We start from the raw sequence: 22,309 nt of genomic DNA, 5'->3' as shown, positions 1-22,309 counted from the left end.
TAAATTAAAGACACTAATTTAACCTTATATTAAATTAATATTGTAAAGAAAGCCTGCTCATATCGTGTGAGAAAGCCGTGTGGTTTGATGGCTCCTTTGCCTGCTAATGAGGTGACTTATGTACTTAAATACTGCTGCTGCACCTGCATTAAAACGCTGTGAGATAATTACACGACTCTCACTCAATTAAACACTGGATGCATCGCCTCGAACCACACAGCATCCAGAATATTCAAAACCACTGTTTTTAATGAAGCTATGCACACCAGCGCTAACACTACACAGCTGTGACTCAGAGCACTGTTTCATTTCTCAGAGCTCCACTCAGTATATTCTCATTACTACATTAAATTAAAGCCCTATAGAGACAGCAAAGAGCCACAGTAGATCTCATCTGGGCTAAAGTTTAAAAGAGAAAGGAGTCAGCAGGGCCGCCGGATCCACGGTGGCAGGCGGGCATTTGACCCACTACTTTTCAAAGTACTGTGGCGACGCCCTGCTACTTCTAAGTTCAGGACACGACATAAAAACCGCCACTTTCCCTAAACTTCATGAAGCGCTGACCAGCACAAGCAGACAGAGTGAGACTGAGAGACAGAGCCAATCAGAACCTCCATTTCAGTGGGAGGTGCTTTCAGACCCACCTTGGTTGGTGTGAACCTGTCCAACCTTTCATTTAGTTTGGTTTTGACATGCGACTCCAACTGAATTCAGGCAGCACCAAACAACTGAACCGCGCTGATTCACGAGGGAATCCAACACGTTTTCTTCCTAGAGCTCATTTCTGCTGTACCGTCTGAACAACCTGCTGCTTCAACATCTCACTCTTCATAAACACTCATATCTCTCCTGCACTGCCAGCTGCAGTAAACAACCACAGAGAAGCAGCAAAATAATGATGTGTGTTTGATTATGGATCCTGGAGCAAATTTCTGTCCAAGCATCAGCGACCTGATTAAATTTAAACTGGTATACACACAGACGACAAGCGCCTCTATTGTTTCAGTTTTCCTGGTGGTGAATGTGAAAATAACAGAGCGCTGGCATCTCTGAAAAACTTCTGATCAATAAACACCCACAAGTGTAATTCAGTCCACTTTAGCCTCTGCAGTTCACCATCCGAACAAAAGGAAAGAGGTAAAATATCACAACAACTAAATGTGGTACTTCAAAAATGAACTGGGTATGAAAACAGCCTGACTCTCTTCAGAGATGTTTGCTAATAAATACTGTTATCTTATTTATTATCTTATACAATAATTAAGTAAAGTACCTTCGACAGAATAAACTGAACAGAAATACAACAAAGAAGGATAAAATCTACTTGAGTACTGAGGACTGCAGTGGAACTTCTTACTGCATTCAGCATTTATCAGCACAGGAACCGAAGACTGTGCAGCTGTTTTTCTCTTCTTGGGTTTTTTTTTGTTTAAAATACAGAAACTCCAAAGTCAGAGATGTAACCAATCACAAAGCAGTACAAATATCACCATCAAAGCAAACTGAAATTAAACAGATAAAATTGAATAAGTATCTAAATATGAATGGCTGAAATGTGACGGAGTAAAAGATTCCTTTACTCACTAAAAGACCTGAACAGATATAAAACTAATATGACTTAAAAAACTCAGGAGAGTAAAAATCCATCAATATTTCACTAAAGTACTTCAGTAAAGGTAATGAGTTACTACCAACCTCTGAATAGGTCTATAAAGACGTCATGAAAGTCTTTTGACATGAAACGCAATTTTAGTCAGTGGCCTAATTGTATTTCATCACTCAGCCCACCGTTTTTATTTTATTTTTTTGGAAACAATATGTCTGGAGGTGTGGCGCCACCCCTGACAGTCAGTCTTTTATATAAACACACATGTTCAGATAAACTGGAAACGTGCTGGTGTGTTTCATCTGTTTATTTACCCCATAAAGTGCAAACTTCAAACAGAAAAGGCTAATAAAAACTGCTCATCTGCCAGTTTATCTAAAGAAACTGGAATCTGCCATAATAACTCCTGATCAGTTCATTCCTACTTTTATCACCTGTCTGGAAAAGTATGACATCATTAGTAAATCAAACCTCTTAAACTGCTTGTTTATATATTTTCACCACATTAGGAATAAAGTGACACTGCAGGTGTTTCCATGTGTTTTTATGTTTCACTGAAGCTGTCAGAGAAACTCTTTTCTCTCTGAGTTCAGTGTTAGCAGTGAAGAGAAGCTGATCTTCTCTCAGGTGTTGATCAGAACACAGTCAGTACTTAATCAGTGTTGGTGATCTGAGTCTGTGCCTCATTATAATAATCTCAGTGCTCTCTGACAGAGAAACTCCTATAAAGGCAGAAGCGCTGAGGCAGAAGCACAAAGCACTGTTGACTGTTTTAAGCTGCTACAGGACCAATAAATCACTACAGCCACACAAAACAAGTCAGTAAATCTGCCTCCTGGTCTCACATGTTCCAGAGTGTTATCTAGCACTCTACCACTGAAGCTCTCAGATCTGATGGAGATATAAACTCATCTGTGCTGCTCTCGAGTCTCAGTGAGCCACTTTACCTACATTAACATTTAAGACAAACACTGAAATATGATTATTAAAGTGTTCACTGTTTTACTCTGCTATGTAGTTTGCATTACAGAGAAATCTGACTTTCTGTAAAGTTACAAATAGACTAAACTAATCAAACACAGACATTATGGCAGAGTAACTCAGCGTCCCACACTTTCCACTCTTGTGGATAAAAATATCATCAAATACCGGTTTGAAATGTCGGTCATTTCTAATCATCGGTCCAGTGCTGATCATTTTAGAGCACATATCTGTAAATACTGATATGATTCTGATCATCATGCATCTCTACTTAAACACCGATGAGCTCCAGCTGCTCCTCTCACTGAAATCTGCTCCCCAACAAGTCCCTGACTCCCTGTTCCACTTCAGACTTTCACACGAACAACTAACGTTCTTTCATTCATCACTAACTCTCACATAAACCACCACCCAAACTCAGCTCACTGTCTCTCTCATCTGCAGCTGAAGTCGGCCTGTTCGTCTGTAGGGCTGCAGCAGCGACTGGTTTCATGGTATATCATGGTATGAATATTGATGGTTATCATATCGTGTACATTTGTTTATTATCAGTATTTTAAAATGTAACCGATGTAAACTCCCCCCTGCTGTACCGGTCAGTAACAGACGTACTGTGTGTTTTAAACGTGCTGCAGTGATGAGTGGAGGAGGGCAGCTCTGCTGTGCAGTAGAGAGAGAGAACGTTTGTGCTGTAACACGATAAAGACCACCGGACCGCACTCTGCCCATCATCCCTCTTTAAGTTCTACTAACGTCACTGAGGGGGTTCTGGACTGGGTTCAGTTCATGTTTGAAAGCACAGGTGAGGCAGTGACCTGACTCTACATGATCAGGTAGCTGATGAACTGACGAGCTGGAGCTCTGTCAGCGTGTGATGGAGTCACTGATCAGCATCGACTCCACGTCCTTCCTGTCTCATCTGCTCACTGCTCATCAGTAACGCTCTCCGCCGTCTGGGCTGGAGTGGAAGAGTGAACACCACACTCTTAAAAACAAGGTTCTTCAAGGGTTCTTTAGTAAAGAATTGATTCTATATAGAACCATGAACACTCAAAGAACCCTTTGCATGATTAAAGGGTTCTTTGCATCAAGAAAAAGTTCTTAAGATGGAAAGTGTGCATGAATGTCCTATAGATGGTTCAATATAGAACCCTTTTTGAAAAGGGTTCTATATTGCACCAAAACGGGTTCTTCTATTATTACAAGCTTGACCTTTTGGGTGCTATATAGAACCTCTTCAAAATAGTTCTATATAGAAATATCTACAGCACATTCTCCATCAGTCTGAAGATATTTTTAATCATCACCATTTTCTGTACTAAAGAACCCTTGAAGAACCGTCTCTTTCGAGAGTGCAGGTTGACTCCGGTACGCTGTGTTTGTGATATTCTCTTCCTTATTGACGTCGTTAATTAAACGAGCTATGAAATAATTCTCCTCATCCGGCTCCCGGCTACACCTGCCCGTCTGTCCATTCGGTCACCTCTGACTAACACACGCTGACCCTGATCTGACCTCACAAAGGAACACACACACTGTCTCAGCTCAGAAGGCTGACAGGAGTGAGTGTGTAGGAGTTAAAGGTACAGAGGGGATCAGTCTGGCCCTCCTACAGTAAACTGACCTCTGTGTTGGTCATCATTTAGAGCATTAGTGATGGTGTTTCTCACTATTTTATAAAAACCAAACAATCAAACAGTTAATAAAGAAAATACTCAGCAGATTAATCCACAATCAAAGTGATCATTAGATGAATACAAAAAAAATAGCTGAAAAGAGCTCCACCTCCACTACAGCATGTCTCCTCTGCTCCACTGGCAACGTGCTTTACACCCCCCACCCCCGGACCCTTGATCTTAGGCTTGTGTGCAGCTGCTCAGGAGTGGAAACCCATTTAGTGAAGCTCAACACTCAGTTCTTGTGCTGATGTTGCTTCCAGAGGCAGTTTGGAGCTCTTTAGTGATTCAGCAGAGGACAGACACTGGGGGGTCCCACTCTGTGAGTTTGAGTGGTCTCCCGCTTCTTGGCTGAGCTGTTGTTGCTCCTAGAAGCTCCCATTTAAAATAAAAGTCTAAATAAAATAACTTGTCGTGATTTTATGTTTGAAAAGTTTAAAATGAAATCCAAGTTGCAAAATAAGGTCATTTTAAAAGCTCAACTCACTGAAATGAAAAACTTCGCCCAGAAGTTCTGACTTCCTCAAATGTCAGCACAGGAAAAACAGAGGACTTTTATTTTGACATTTTTATGAAAGAGGGGCCAGGTTATTGCATCATTAAGAAGAGCCCAATAGACTTTCATGGTGCAACGCCAGGGTCAGCGTCCCTTTTACAGATTCAGTAAAAGTGTCCTGCCTGAGTCGCGGTCAGAACGGTTGAGTTGACCATGTCAGGTGGTCTGACCTCAGGAGGACCAGGAAAAGGTGGAGTTATTACAGTTTTATTTATCTGTGTGAATAAATGTAAATATAAACTCAGACTGAAGACCAAAGGTTTCTACAGTCTGATTATATTCCTGTTTAATCTGAAATGAGTCTGAAACGCCAGACGGAGCAGCCAGACCAGCACAGCTCAATACCTGATACAGGCAGTTAAAGCTCTGATACTCACTATGAGACACAAAACACACAGAGATAGAAATGAGATCCAAAAACACACAGAGATAGAAATGAGATCCAAAAACACACAGAGATAGAAATGAGATCCAAAAACACACAGAGATAGAAATGAGATCCAAAAACACACAGAGATATAAATGAGATCCAAAAACACACAGAGATAGAAATGAGATCCAAAAACACACAGAGAGATAAATGAGATCCAAAAACACACAGAGAGATAAATGAGATCCAAAAACACACATCACATCCTGTTAATGAGACTCTTTAAATGTCATTTTGAAAACTTCAGAAAAAATATCTATCAGATCCAACAACTAAACACCGTTCAGTCCAGCAGAGACAGACAGAACACAGTTTTACCAGAATCAGATATTTAAACAGTGAAATTATAGAAACATCAGGACCAGACAGGTCAGACTGAACTAGTACTGGACCTGGTACTCAGTATCAGCCCAGACTCAATAATCCAGTATCGGTATCAGAAGAGGAGAAGTCGTATCAGCACCTCCCTCATTACTGAACACAACTGAGAAACCTGGCCACTTTAAACAGCTGGGCTAATCGGCCGTCTAAGGTCAGCTGACCAAACCAGGTGTGTCCAGTTCTTAGAGCCACTGATGGTCATTACTTTAGGAATGTGTGTAACGTGTTAAACAGAGCAGCACAAACTATTCTCATTATCATATTCGGTACCATGAAATCTGACTCTCTTCACTTCCACTGCGCATCTTCTCACAAACCCAGTCTCTAAAAATGTGCACTGAGTCGCCCCCTACTGGAAACTAGACACAGGAAAAAGGGTGGTCTCTGACTTTTCCTCAGTACTGTATAGGGGTGCGGGAAAAAATTGATTCTTAGATGCATCGCAATGCGGACGTGAATGATTCTGAATCGATTCATAAATGTCAAAAATCGATTTTCTAAATATTTCATTTATAACGTAATGTTGACGGAACACAAAGGGCGGAAGTGCAGCGCCCGGACAGTCTGCGGCGGCATATAACAAAAACACCACTGGACGAGCGAGAAATCAGGAGTCAGGAGTCACAACACAAATGATAAGAGACATTTTGACCTTTCAACAAAGTCAAACCACCTTGGGAGCCACAACATTTAATGTCCAGTATGTGTCAGTGTGTGCTGATGTCCTAGTAGAGGCTAAACAATATAAACACGAACGCAGATTTACTTCGCTCTGCTTTAAGCTTTAGCTACAGCCGCTTTCCTCCCATCTCCGGCAGAAACCTTTTCGACTGTTTTCCGAGGCTGAAGTCGCTTCTTATTCTCCAGCTTCTTATTCAAATTTACCCGTTCCACCTTAAATTCTAACTGAGGCGCCGAATGAAAATGTGGCACCATTTAAGGTGGAACGGAAGAATTCGAAAGAGAAGCGACTTCAGCTTCGCCACTTTTTAGTGTTTGACTGTCTCTCGTTGCAGATTTAACGCACCAGGAAACCAACTGCGCTGCTTATAAATGCGAATAGCGCATCGCTGCTGTGTGACCTGTAGTCTGCACGGCGGTTCTCAGTCGTTGTGAAACAGGGCTTTCGCGCTATGCTGCACACGACCCGTCTCAAAGATACTTTACTGACACAGCGACCCCCCCGTCTCTACAATGAGACCAAAACCGAAGTTATAAAATCACTACAGAAAACGGGGAGGACGGCTGTAACATGTGCTGCGTGGTCATCCACTGACACTGGATCTTATTTCACCGTAACTGCGCATTTTATCGCAGATGAGTGGCAGCAGCTTCTCGTGCTCCAAATGAGAGCACTGAATGAGAGCCTTCCAGTTCACCTGCCACATCACTTCCATTTGATTTATTAATAAAAGATATTGGAAGTAAATTCATTATGGATCATTACAGATACTTTGCTTTAAAAGTACCAAGTCACTTTAAATAACAACACTGAGTCACTTAGTCACTTTAAAATGTATATTGTCTCTATATTCTATGTATATTTTGTGTATATTTAATATATTTCAGTTGGTTTTTCTTGTATTTTTATTTTTACTTATTTACTTTCTGTAGAGTGATTAGCTGAGCCTCACCACAAGCATTTCAATGCTTAAATGTCCTGACATGTTGTGCAAATGACAAATAAACTTGAAACTTGGGCTCACACAGTGAGAAAATAGAAATGCTATATAGAAAAAAAAGATGCATCGAGATGCATCAATAATTGTTTTATAATCGCATCGCAGCCCTCTGAATTGTAATTCAGAGGGCTGAGGTGCCTAGAGGCATGAGGTGCCTAAGATTCCCACCCCTAATACTGTATATTAATTGACTCTACATGCTCTTTCTCCTTTGGACGTGTTTTAAATGCTGCCTTAACAGGTGGTTATTTAAAAAAAAAAACTGAGTTTGTATTTGTAAATTAAATATTTTAATATTTAATTTAATAAAATAAATTAATAAATAAATAAGCCTAAATTAATGAATTAAATATAAACAATTTTAAAATCGCTCCTTCTTGGAGAGTTCAGAGAGTTCTTGTGCTGATTCAGAGTGTTTTCCGCTGTGTGGAGTAACTCACCATAGAAGACACTAGGTTTGATCTCTTCCTCCATCCTGTGTTTTCCCAGTGTGGCTCTGCAGTAGAACGTGTCAATGTTGTTCTTATGTACAGTGAAGCGTCGTTTCACATTGAACAGCTCAGCGTGTCTCTGTGACTCTGGAACTCCTGCAGTCTGAATGTCTCCTTTACTGTTCAGCAACTGAAGATCAGGCTGAGGCCTCCAGCCTTTAGACTCACACAGTAAACTGAACTCCTCTGAGTTCCTATCATAGCTCTCCAAGGTGATCACTGGACGCTCTCCAATAACTGTGGATTAAAGGAAAAAAATACGAGTGAGTGTGACATCACTTCCTTTCACACGAACATTTACTACAATAATAAACTTTATTTTAAATATAATGTAAACATAACGACTTTTACCTTCAACTTTCAGATCAAAAGAGGCCTCATCATCAAAGTAGTCAGAGTCAACACGACATCTGTACTTTCCTTCATCACGAAGATTAACTTCACTCAGTCTCAGTGAGGCGTCGCCGTTCTGTAGCTCCTCTTTAAACAGAGCTGTTCTCCCTCTGTAATGAGGAATCTGCCCGGCGTTCATGTCTTTATGATCTCCATAGAAATGAACTACAGCGCCTCCCAGGTCTGATCCGGTCCACGTAATGTTCAAATCCACAGCACTCAGACTGGACTGATCAGCCGAGCGTCGAACAGAACATGGCAGAACAACGTCAGAGCCAGCTGCAGCGACAACAGGAGCAACTGGAACCACAACCTTAAACCTCTCTGTAAAAGAGAAACAGAACATTTAATAAACGACAGATAATCTACTCAATAACACACCACAGATAATCTACTCAATCACACACACCACAGATAATCTACTCAATAACACACACCACAGATAATCTACTCAATCACACACACCACAGATAATCTACTCAATAACACACACCACAGATAATCTACTCAATCACACACACCACAGATAATCTACTCAATAACACACCACAGATAATCTACTCAATCACACACACCACAGATAATCTACTCAATAACACACACCACAGATAATCTACTTAATCACACACCACAGATAATCTACTCAATCACACACACCACAGATAATCTACTCAATAACACACACCACAGATAATCTACTCAATCACACACACCACAGATAATCTACTCAATAACACACACAACACAGATAATCTACTCAATCACACACACCACAGATAATCTACTCAATAACACACACCACAGATAATCTACTCAATAACACACACCACAGATAATCTACTCAATAACACACCACAGATAATCTACTCAATAACACACACACCACAGATAATCTACTCAATAACACACCACAGATAATCTACTCAATCACACACACCACAGATAATCTACTCAATAACACACACCACAGATAATCTACTCAATCACACACACCACAGATAATCTACTCAATAACACACACCACAGATAATCTACTCAATAACACACACCACAGATAATCTACTCAATAACACACCACAGATAATCTACTCAATAACACACACACCACAGATAATCTACTCAATAACACACCACAGATAATCTACTCAATCACACACACCACAGATAATCTACTCAATAACACACACCACAGATAATCTACTCTATAACACACACCACAGATAATCTACTCAATAACACACACCACAGATAATCTACTCAATCACACACACCACAGATAATCTACTCAATCACACACACACCACAGATAATCTACTCAATCACACACACACCACAGATAATCTACTCAATAACACACACCACAGATAATCTACTCAATAACACACACCACAGATAATCTACTCAATCACACACACCACAGATAATCTACTCAGTCACACACACACCACAGATAATCTACTCAATCACACACACCACAGATAATCTACTCAATAACACACACCACAGATAATCTACTCAATCACACACACCACAGATAATCTACTCAATCACACACCACAGATAATCTACTCAGTCACACACACCACAGATAATCTACTTAATCACACACACACCACAGATAATCTACTCAATAACACACACCACAGATAATCTACTCAATCACACACACGTCAGATAATCTACTCAATCACACACACCACAGATAATCTACTCAATCACACACACCACAGATAATCTACTCAATCACACACACCACAGATAATCTACTCAATCACACAAACACACCACAGATAATCTACTCAATCACACAAACACACCACAGATAATCTACTCAATCACACAAACACACCACAGATAATCTACTCAATCACACACACCACAGATAATCTACTCAATCACACACACGTCAGATAATCTACTCAATCACACACACCACAGATAATCTACTCAATCACACACACCACAGATAATCTACTCAATAACACACAAACACACCACAGATAATCTACTCAATCACACAAACACACCACAGATAATCTACTCAATCACACACACCACAGATAATCTACTCAATCACACAAACACACCACAGATAATCTACTCAATAACACACACCACAGATAATCTACCCAATAACACACACCACAGATAATCTACTCAAAAACACACACCACAGATAATCTACTCAATCACACACACCACAGATAATCTACTCAATAACACACACCACAGATAATCTACTCAATAACACACCACAGATAATCTACTCAATAACACACACACCACAGATAATCTACTCAATAACACACCACAGATAATCTACTCAATCACACACACCACAGATAATCTACTCAATAACACACACCACAGATAATCTACTCAATAACACACCACAGATAATCTACTCAATAACACACACCACAGATAATCTACTCAATCACACACACCACAGATAATCTACTCAATAACACACACCACAGATAATCTACTCAATCACACACACACCACAGATAATCTACTCAATAACACACACCACAGATAATCTACTCAATAACACACCACAGATAATCTACTCAATCACACACACACACCACAGATAATCTACTCAATCACACAAACACACCACAGATAATCTACTGAATCACACAAACACACCACAGATAATCTACTCAATCACACAAACACACCACAGATAATCTACTCAATCACACACACCACAGATAATCTACTCAATCACACACACCACAGATAATCTACTCAATAACACACACCACAGATAATCTACTCAATCACACACACCACAGATAATCTACTCAATCACACACACCACAGATAATCTACTTAATAACACACACCACAGATAATCTACTCAATCACACAAACACACCACAGATAATCTACTCAATCACACACACCACAGATAATCTACTCAATCACACACACCACAGATAATCTACTCAATCACACACACCACAGATAATCTACTCAATCACACACACACCACAGATAATCTACTCAATCACACACACACCACAGATAATCTACTCAATAACACACACCACAGATAATCTACTCAATAACACACACCACAGATAATCTACTCAATCACACACACCACAGATAATCTACTCAATAACACACACCACAGATAATCTACTCAATCACACACACCACAGATAATCTACTCAATCACACACCACAGATAATCTACTCAATCACACACACCACAGATAATCTACTCAATCACACACCACAGATAATCTACTCAGTCACACACACCACAGATAATCTACTTAATCACACACACACCACAGATAATCTACTCAATAACACACACCACAGATAATCTACTCAATCACACACACCACAGATAATCTACTCAATCACACACACGTCAGATAATCTACTCAATCACACACACCACAGATAATCTACTCAATCACACACACCACAGATAATCTACTCAATCACACACACCACAGATAATCACACAAACACACCACAGATAATCTACTCAATCACACAAACACACCACAGATAATCTACTCAATCACACACACCACAGATAATCTACTCAATCACACACACGTCAGATAATCTACTCAATCACACACACCACAGATAATCTACTCAATCACACACACCACAGATAATCTACTCAATAACACACAAACACACCACAGATAATCTACTCAATCACACAAACACACCACAGATAATCTACTCAATCACACACACCACAGATAATCTACTCAATCACACAAACACACCACAGATAATCTACTCAATAACACACACCACAGATAATCTACCCAATAACACACACCACAGATAATCTACTCAAAAACACACACCACAGATAATCTACTCAATCACACACACCACAGATAATCTACTCAATAACACACACAACACAGATAATCTACTCAATCACACACACCACAGATAATCTACTCAATCACACACACCACAGATAATCTACTCAATCACACACACGTCAGATAATCTACTCAATAACACACACCACAGATAATCTACTCAATCACACACACCACAGATAATCTACTCAATCACAGACACCACAGATAATCTACTCAATCACACACACAAACCACAGATAATCTACTCAATAACACACCACAGATAATCTACTCAATAACACACACCACAGATAATCTACTCAGTCACACACACACCACAGATAATCTACTCAATAACACACCACAGATAATCTACTCAGTCACACACACACCACAGATAATCTACTCAATCACACACACACCACAGATAATCTACTCAATAACACACACCACAGATAATCTACTCAATCACACACACCACAGATAATCAACTCAATCACACACACGTCAGATAATCTACTCAATAACACACACACCACAGATAATCTACTCAATAACACACACCACAGATAATCTACTCAATCACACACACCACAGATAATCTACTCAATCACACACCACAGATAATCTACTCAATCACACACACCACAGATAATCTACTCAATCACACACACCACAGATAATCTACTCAATCACACACACCAAAGATAATCTACTCAATAACACACACCACAGATAATCTACTCAATCACACACACCACAGATAATCTACTCAATCACACACACCACAGATAATCTACTCAATCACACACACCACAGATAATCTACTCAATAACACACACCACAGATAATCTACTCAATCACACACCACAGATAATCTACTCAATCACACACACCACAGATAATCTACTCAATAACACACACAACACAGATAATCTACTCAATCACACACACACCACAGATAATCTACTCAATCACACACACACCACAGATAATCTACTCAATAACACACACCACAGATAATCTACTCAATCACACACACACCACAGATAATCTACTCAATCACACACACACCACAGATAATCTACTCAATAACACACACCACAGATAATCTACTCAATAACACACACCACAGATAATCTACTCAATCACACACACCACAGATAATCTACTCAATAACACACACACCACAGATAATCTACTCAATCACACACACCACAGATAATCTACTGAATCACACACACACCACAGATAATCTACTCAATAACACACACCACAGATAATCTACTCAATCACACACACCACAGATAATCTACTCAATAACACACACACCACAGATAATCTACTCAATCACACACACCACAGATAATCTACTGAATCACACACACACCACAGATAATCTACTCAATCACACACACCACAGATAATCTACTCAATAACACACACACCACAGATAATCTACTCAATAACACACCACAGATAATCTACTCAATCACACACACACCACAGATAATCTACTCAATAACACACACCACAGATAATCTACTCAATAACACACACCACAGATAATCTACTCAATAACACACCACAGATAATCTACTCAATAACACACACCACAGATAATCTACTCAATAACACACACCACAGATAATCTACTCAATCACACACACCACAGATAATCTACTCAATCACACACACCACAGATAATCTACTCAATAACACACACCACAGATAATCTACTCAATAACACACACCACAGATAATCTACCCAATCACACACACCACAGATAATCTACTCTATAACACACACCACAGATAATCTACCCAATCACACACACCACAGATAATCTACTCAATAACACACACCACAGATAATCTACTCAATCACACACACACCACAGATAATCTACTCTATAACACACACCACAGATAATCTACTCAATAACACACACACCACAGATAATCTACTCAATCACACACACCACAGATAATCTACTCAATAACACACCACAGATAATCTACTCAATCACACACGTCAGATAATCTACTCAATCACACACACCACAGATAATCTACTCTATAACACACACCACAGATAATCTACTCAATAACACACACACCACAGATAATCTACTCAATCACACACACCACAGATAATCTACTCAATAACACACACCACAGATAATCTACTCAATCACACACGTCAGATAATCTACTCAATCACACACACCACAGATAATCTACTCAATCACACACACCACAGATAATCTACTCAATCACACACACCACAGATAATCTACTCAATAACACACACACCACAGATAATCTACTCAATAACACACACCACAGATAATCTACTCAATCACACACATGTCAGATAATCTACTCAATCACACACACCAGAGATAATCTACTCAATAACACACACCACAGATAATCTACTCAAATCTCCTAAAAGACCATTGATTGCTTAAAAGTTGTGTGATTTGTGTTCCTTTAACTCACATCTGTGTTCGTCCCCTGACACCTTTAATAAACATCCTCAATCCAGCAGAGGAGACATTCAGACCTAACTAGAGTGATTCAGTTTCAGAAGTGATTCAGCCTGTTTGGTATTCCTCTAATAGTAGAGTTACTGTACCTTCAGAAGCGGAGGAACAGTGGAGGAACATCATCATCACCCAGACACACTTCATTTCTGAAACACAAGAACAACATTTCAGTTCACTGAGCACAGCTGATCACACTCACACTGAAACTCAGTCAGTGCTGAATTTAACACACTTTAATACACTTACATCAACATTTTGAATGATTTTAGCCATTTCAGAGTTTAGTATCTAATAATATCTTCACTGAGCAGCTGAATAAGAGCTGCTGAAACCAGCAGGAACCACACAGACAGCTCAGAGACTAAAACATCACCTGACAGAATAAATGTTTAACATGCTATTAATTTTTTTACAAGACTTAAAACAAGGAAACCTTCTGTGCCTGAAATGTGTCGGGGGTTAGGAGACAAAATGGAGGGCAGGGGAGTTCATGAAATGAAGAGATTCATAATTGAATATGAACATGTTTATGAACAAAACTGAAACAAACAAACAATAACAAATAATACAATAACAAGCTGCGCAAAAGGAACAATGTATGGTAACTGTATCCAAGTCCAAGTCCAACTTTCAAAACCATAAAGACTCCAATATGCCTGTCCTTCCCACTGGTCATCACTCGTTCCTTCGCTGGTCTCTAAACAGCAGCCAACATGATGATGATGAAAATACATACACAGCCATATTCTTGCTATGTGACAGTGAAAAAATTTGCAGGACTTTTTCCATAGATATATAGCTTTAACTAAGTGATAAGCCCAGAGAGTTCGTGCATAACTGTGATTTTACCACAGGAAGGGGGTTCACGACGCAAAACAGAGCAGAAGAATGTTCGGTTGCCCATTATTGTGCACTGTGATCATTTCATTGTTCAAACCTTCACTTTATAAGTGCTTCTTGGTACCAAATCACCACCGCAGGTCCTATTTAGCATTTTTTCCCACAATGGGGCTAGATCTCAAACGGCTCCCTGCACCCTATGTAGGAATTTAAATACTGGATGCTGCAGCCAAACAGCGCAAAATATAGCTATCAAACAGTCATGTGGGACTCAGACACATCCATACTCAACAAATACTGCACTGTTTAGAAGCTCCACTTTCAAAACTCCCACAGCAGATCTGAGTGAAACACAGACATGCTGAAGCATGTGAGCCATTAAAGAGACATTTTTAGACGTTTATACTGCAGATTTACAGTGAATCACATCATAAGTACTTTAATTCAAGCCTGTGATATCAGTGATGGAGCTGTTCAGCCTGTTTGCTCTCAGCACAAGGATCTTTTGTGGCGCACTAATATAGAGTTCAGCTGTTTTGAGAAAATATTTTAAAATATACAGGTAACAGATGAAGTATTCAGATTACAGGTATTCAGTTTTAATCAGTTCATAAAACGTGTTCACAATCTTCTGTTTCATTAAATGCAGAAAAATACAATTTGAGCTGCATCTGTGTTTCCATGGCAGCACGTTTATTGATTCTTAACCGGTTCTGAACTTATCAGGGCTTTAATAACCAATCAGCATAACCAATAACCAATAACAAAATAAAAACTGTGGGCAGTGGATCCCGGTATCTGTTAGTGGGCCTGATGAGTTTGCACTTCACAGTTACATCACATGACTGAAAGACGGAAATACAGATTAACAAAGACTGCAGTACAGAACTGTGCATGACCGACTGACCCGGCCAAAACGCGGCTAAGTGATATTTTATATCTGAATTTTTCCAACTCATTTGTCTCATTTGTGCATCTCTTACACTCAAACTTTCATCTAAGATCATCAGATGCTGCTGGAATTCGCCAAACATTGAAGCTACTCACGCTATCAGTATTAGCTGAGACCACCTGACTGCATGTGATTTACCCCTTTAACTCATTAACTCATTACAATCTGACGCTCCTTCAACAACAAACACACTGACCTCAGACTGCTCACTACACAGATGGTGTGGAATCAGCGTGCTTAGCGCTGCATGTTCACGGCATTATCTAAGCTTATTTGCAGCATAACAGTTTAATCATAATGACAAAACTCATAACTTCAGATGAATTTTAACCAGTTTTTATAAAGAAGGAATGAAAGGAATAATTATTTTATTTTACAACTGTTGAAAAAAAAAATCCAGACTATCATCTGCAGTTTTACATTTACCAACTAACTGATTAATTAATGGACCAACTAACCAATTATAACAAGTTGTGCCCCACTTGTTATCGTCCTGTTAAAGCAACAGTGTTCAGTGTATGAGGCTGTGTACACATTAGTTAGCTGTTACTACCTTAAACATGACTTTAGTTTCTGTTTGAAACTCAGTCGTGTTAAATAAGGACTTCAACTTTACACACAAACTGAGTACACACATATGCTAAACTGGTACCCAGTCCAGCGGCCCATTTCAATACTTTAACATGTCCTCACCCACTCAGACTGACCACTCAGATGTACATCGTAATTATATAAGTTTATACTAACTGCACTATAGAATACTGTGTTTGGAGAGTCATTTAACAAATGGGTTACTGCATTATACAACTCACCAACAGCCTCAATCACAGGTAATGGATTAACATCACGCTTCACACTACAGAGAGGAATCAGAATCAAAACAGTAAGATTAAAGGAATATAAGTCGACAACAGCCAGTATAAAATGAGTCTATATGCACACAGTAGACTTCTGTATCTGTAAAATCCCCCAGAGTCCTTATAAATAACTACTAAACTGATCAACTTTTTCTCAAAGATCTCTAATTATTCTGTCAGCTGATCCACACTTTCACCACCACATTCACACAACTGGAACTCTGCAGCAAAAACAATAACCAACCCTCTCTGTTCTGACAAAATCACACAGTCTGGCATAAATCTTATACATATGTAAACCATAATCCTCTCCTCAAATCAGTACAGGATGGTCTAAATCCACTGATGAACACATCACTCTCACAGTCCGATCAGAAATCAAATCAAAATAACTGCACTACCAAAAATAAACTACCTTTTTATTACACACTGTTGTGAGGCTGAACAGCAGAAAAGCAATTAAACATCTGAATTACAAAAAAAAACATACTTTATCTCAACTCATATTCCAATCCAATTATTCCATCTACCTGGTTCAACTCCCTTCACACCTTTAGATCCAATTTATACTGAAAAAAAAAAGAATTCAGCTGTTCACATTACAAAAAAAACTAAACTGCGAGGTGGTTTAAATCCCTTAATTTTTACAGTTATTTTTGTGCCACACGACTGCAATTTAATTAAAAATGGAAACCCCTTAATGATCAATGTAACTCCTGGATTGAAACCAATCAAAGTGTAAAGAAATATAAATTTCTGATCTATTATTGATCAGACCCTCTGTAAGATATCACACCTACTTTAATCACCAACAACAGCCATCAAAATCACCAACTCAACAGCACAGATATGGAAACAACCACTCCACTTTGGAACAGGCCAGACTGTCTGCACAATAACAGATATACCTGAATGGACAAACAAAAGCATCTCTGACACACAAGACATTAAACAAACCTCAGTCCAGAGAATCAGTCCAGAAGTACAGAACTGGTACTTCTGAAACTTTTCTTCAGTACCTACAACTAAAATCTGCCATCTGCCATCATCCACACTGTACATTTAAAATATTAATACATTTAATAATTTAATATATTAATACATTTAGTAACATGATTCAGAACCACCTCACAGCAGAAGAAATGTTTAAAGGTATCATTTTAAAATCCCCTCACAAACTTTTCTAAACAATTAAACTACACTGGCTTAACATCACAACTTCCAGATGCACAATGGGAGACAGATCTGAGCATCACACCCAGCGCCAACTGTACCAAAGTTCAACACCTCTAATTATAACATCCTCAAATAAACACGTTTACCAGCTTTATATTTATGTGTCCTTAAGCTGCTGCATGTACTTTACTGTATATGTACAAATACTGAACTCCTGATTATTAGAATAATAAAGTAGTCTCACAGAGACTGGGGGGATGTGGGGATGTGGGTTTTATAAAAATTAAAGAGTAAAAAAAACTTTGTCAGGTTATAAACGTGGTGCAGAGCCGTGGCGTAATGACTTTTTTGGCTATTGTTAGCTGTGTAGCTAGGGCTGGGCAATAAAACGATAATGATAATTATCGCAATATAACTTTCCTCAATATAACAATAAGAAATGTTCGATAAATTTCAATATAATACACCATTCTCACACATCCACGTTCAGCGACAGCCCTGGTGGCGTTTTCTACTGTAAAGAAAGCGACACTACTCTGCTGTCACCAGGAGAGGGTGCACTTCCGAGTTTTTCAACATGATTAGAGAGGGAGGGGCGACGAGTAAAACTGAGTCACCAAATATACTTGAGCAGCGTCTGAAACGTGGAGTTATACATTCCCTGTTTGAGTGGAGCGACGGTGATCTGTCCTTCTGTGACCGAGTGTGAGTGACGAGGTCAGTGGTGTAACTGTTCTGTCCTACAGTGAACTCACCTCTTTCCTAACGTCCTAACAGCTTTAGCAGCGTTAAATCACGTCTGCTCCTCACAGCTACAGCACTGTTACAGCACTCAGTCATATTTCAGTATTAGTGCTTTCCCAAGCAACGAAAGTGAAAGAAAGAAGTGGTTCATGCAGTTACAGCCCTGATTTAAACTAAAGTAAACTGAGGAAGCTGTGAGGCATTGGGAGAATGGGAGAGTGTTATCTTTCCAGGCTAGCTGTTTTTAGCAGCTGGCTAACCTGAAGCAGCTCTGTCACTCTCACAGCACGGAGAATTGATGTTACTGTAGATCAGACAAGACACAGAAGCACCGCTTTCAGTTTAAACGCACCTAAAAGGAGGACTCAGTTTGTCTGGTGTTGCGGTTCACCCCTCAATTTACTACGATAGAGTAGAGAAGCCCAGTCGTCTGCTAGCTGTGTCTGAACACTGTGATATGCTCTGATGTGGATGTGGTGGGAGTGACGGCAGTAAGGTGGTGTGATCAGCACTGACGTACTGAGTCAGCTAATGTTTGCTGTTTGTACTAAGTTGACGTTGTTGAGAAACTAAGCAGTTTAGCTCTGTTGATGCCACTTGTTTATCATTTGTAACGGGATAGCCGAGCGCTCGTCACCAGACAGATAAAATAATCTGTTTTCTTTCTTAAATTATGACTATTACAAAAACTACAGCTGTGCTTTTCCAGCTGGTAAAAACAGCTCACCAGTAACTCTCTCCCACTCTCCCATTACAGATCTGTGAAATGTTCCACTGTCTGGTGAGTGTTTGTCGTGTTCTGACCATAAAGGATAGTTTAAAACAGTGATTAACCACCTAGGAGCAAAAATCAGCCTTCAAACTTAAAATAAATAATGACATTTATGGCGATATGTATCGATATTGAACGATATGAATTTTGTTTATCGTGATAACATTTTTGGCCATATCGCCCAGCTCTATGTGTATCCTTTAGCGCAGAGTAAGACTGTGCAGCAGTCGTATATCAGCAATCAGTTGTTATGTTTTATTTTAATATTAAGCATCTTACAGTAGTTTATGGTTTGTAAACAGCTGCGTCTGACAGTATTTTCAGTTTTATAAAGGGAAATGAGGTCACAGTGATTCCTGGACAAGTTCTGCTGCTGAAGTCAAGACGATGTTGACTTCGCCCTCCAAACGAGAACCTTTATCATATGTATAATGTATTGATCCACTAATCAGTTATCATTACCATTACCATTTTCACAACACATACAAACACAAACTGATCTGATCCAGTTTAGCTTTGTCTGTGTCACGTGATGATGGGGGGATCTGGGAGTTTGAGTTCTTTTTCATAGCTGAAACTGTGTGTTATACTCTCTCTCTCTCTCTCTCTCTCTCTCTCTCCTCTTCTCTCTCTCTCTCTCTCTCCCTCTCTCTCTCTCTCTCTCTCTCTCTCTCTCTCTCTGTGTCTCTCTCTCTCTCTCTCTCTCTCTCTCTCTCTGCCTTATCGTCTATTTTGCACTCCATCCCGTCAAAAACAACACACAAAGATAATCAGCACCACCACTGCACCACACAGGTGAACTCACACAAACTGGGGCAGAGAAGTCAGTATTTGCCTCTACAGTCTGTTTATGCTGACTTTACTCTGCTTCACTGAACAGAATTGTGGGGTTTAAACATTAATACAGTGTTTTTTATTTGTGTGTGTAAAACAGACCATAGAGAGAATGTTATTAGATATATTAGACATATTATTAGTTTTAAATTATGACGCAGGTTTATTGGACACTGTCCACACACAGATCTGTCTGTGGGGGCTGTTAAACACACAGTGTGACCCCCACACTCATCACTGCATGTCAGACAGAGTGTGTACTTACAGAGTGAGTGTATAAATTATACACATACAGTGAATAACCAAAGATCAGGATTTCTAAAACTGCAGTTTATGTCTGGCTTTATCTGTTAGGATTGTATAAGGCCCACAGTTTGTCCAGCTTAAGGTGGAGTCTGTGTTCCTTCATTTCACATCCCACCCAGAATGAGATACAAGTCAACAACAGCGCAGACAGGACTCCACTAACCAATCACAGCGCAGGATGTGGGCTATGCCGGAATACGGGTGGAAAAAATAACGTTGTCCTGTGTGACCGCACCCAGACAGGCAACTTTCCCGGAACCATAAAGTGAACCCGTTCTAAGCGAAACCGCTCCTCTTCTCCGTCCCGGTTCTGAGTCTCTCAGCCCGGTACCACAGAGATGCAGGACTAAATGAACTCAGAGTCTCAGACTCAGCGGGCGGGGGTTCGGCTCGCGGTGCTGCTGCTGAGCTCGGACCGGTCCAGTTATTACAGTTAGAGTCGTATCGTTACTCACTGCTCTCTCCGGTGAAGCTCTGCCTCAGCAGGAGTCCTCCAGCTCTCCTTCTGACTCAGTGCCTCCTGTAGTTCTGACTCTTTCCTCAGTTTTATTGTCCGTTAGAGACTCAGATCAGGAACTCAGCGCAGCTCCGCTCCTCTCTCCTCCACTAAATGGCGCCGCTGGTAATGCGCAGTTTGACCAATCACAGCGCTCTTCATCAAACTGAACTACCGGAAAAGTAGCGGCTGAACCTCTAACGGCTCTCCGCTCCGCACAGAGAGTCAAGTCAAATTTATTTATGTAGCGCCTTTTACAACAGATGTTGTCACAAAGCAGCTTTACAGAGAATCCGGGTCCGCGCCCCCAGTGAGCAGGCCTCGGCGACAGTGGCAAACTCCCTCAACAGGAGGAAGAAACCTCGAGAGGAACCAGACTCAAAAGGGGAACCCATCCTCCTCTGGTCGACACCGGATAACAGCACAGAGGCAAAACACAGAGCACTACGGAGCTGAACACAGACTACTGAACACAATCAGAGCCCGGTTTGGGTGGAGAAACCAGAACTTCAGAACTTACTAAGCGCATTAAAGAGGAAGGAGGAGCAGGAAGGGCGCTGTGTGGCCTGGACTTCCGGGGGATACAGACCCCAATATATTTAACCAGCACTGAAACTTAATACACACACACACACACACACACACACACTCACACGCACACAGTACACACTCACACACACACACACACACACTCACACGCACACAGTACACACTCACACACACA

General features: G+C 40.1%; 1 protein-coding gene across 1 annotated transcript; it reads right to left on the bottom strand.

The window, feature by feature from the left end:
- Positions 1 to 7,657: 7,657 nt before the first annotated feature.
- Positions 7,658 to 21,691, bottom strand: LOC118804443 (butyrophilin subfamily 3 member A2-like). Its single transcript, XM_036564951.1, has 4 exons — positions 21,545 to 21,691; positions 14,698 to 14,754; positions 8,155 to 8,520; positions 7,658 to 8,040 (listed from the first exon to the last, which is right to left on the bottom strand). The coding sequence occupies exons 2-4, from the start codon at positions 14,750 to 14,752 to the stop codon at positions 7,658 to 7,660; spliced, it is 804 nt and encodes a 267-aa protein (XP_036420844.1). The 5' UTR covers positions 14,753 to 14,754; positions 21,545 to 21,691.
- Between the last annotated feature and the right edge of the window lie 618 nt (positions 21,692 to 22,309).

Source organism: Colossoma macropomum, unplaced genomic scaffold (assembly GCF_904425465.1).
Source record: "Colossoma macropomum unplaced genomic scaffold, Colossoma_macropomum, whole genome shotgun sequence".
NCBI lineage: Eukaryota > Metazoa > Chordata > Actinopteri > Characiformes > Serrasalmidae > Colossoma > Colossoma macropomum.
Note: the sequence above shows the minus strand (reverse complement) of the source record. Positions and strands in the feature narration are given on the sequence as shown.

Bases quoted from the DNA above. Each gene is read 5' to 3' on its own strand.
- LOC118804443 (XM_036564951.1), bottom strand. From the start codon at position 14,752: ATGAAGTGTGTCTGGGTGATGATGATGTTCCTCCACTGTTCCTCCGCT. The intron at 8,521-14,697 runs GTACAGTAACTC...TCTCTTTTACAG, and splicing joins CTGTTCCTCCGCTTCTGAAG to AGAGGTTTAAGGTTGTGGTT. The intron at 8,041-8,154 runs GTAAAAGTCGTT...TTTAATCCACAG, and splicing joins TTTTGATCTGAAAGTTGAAG to TTATTGGAGAGCGTCCAGTG.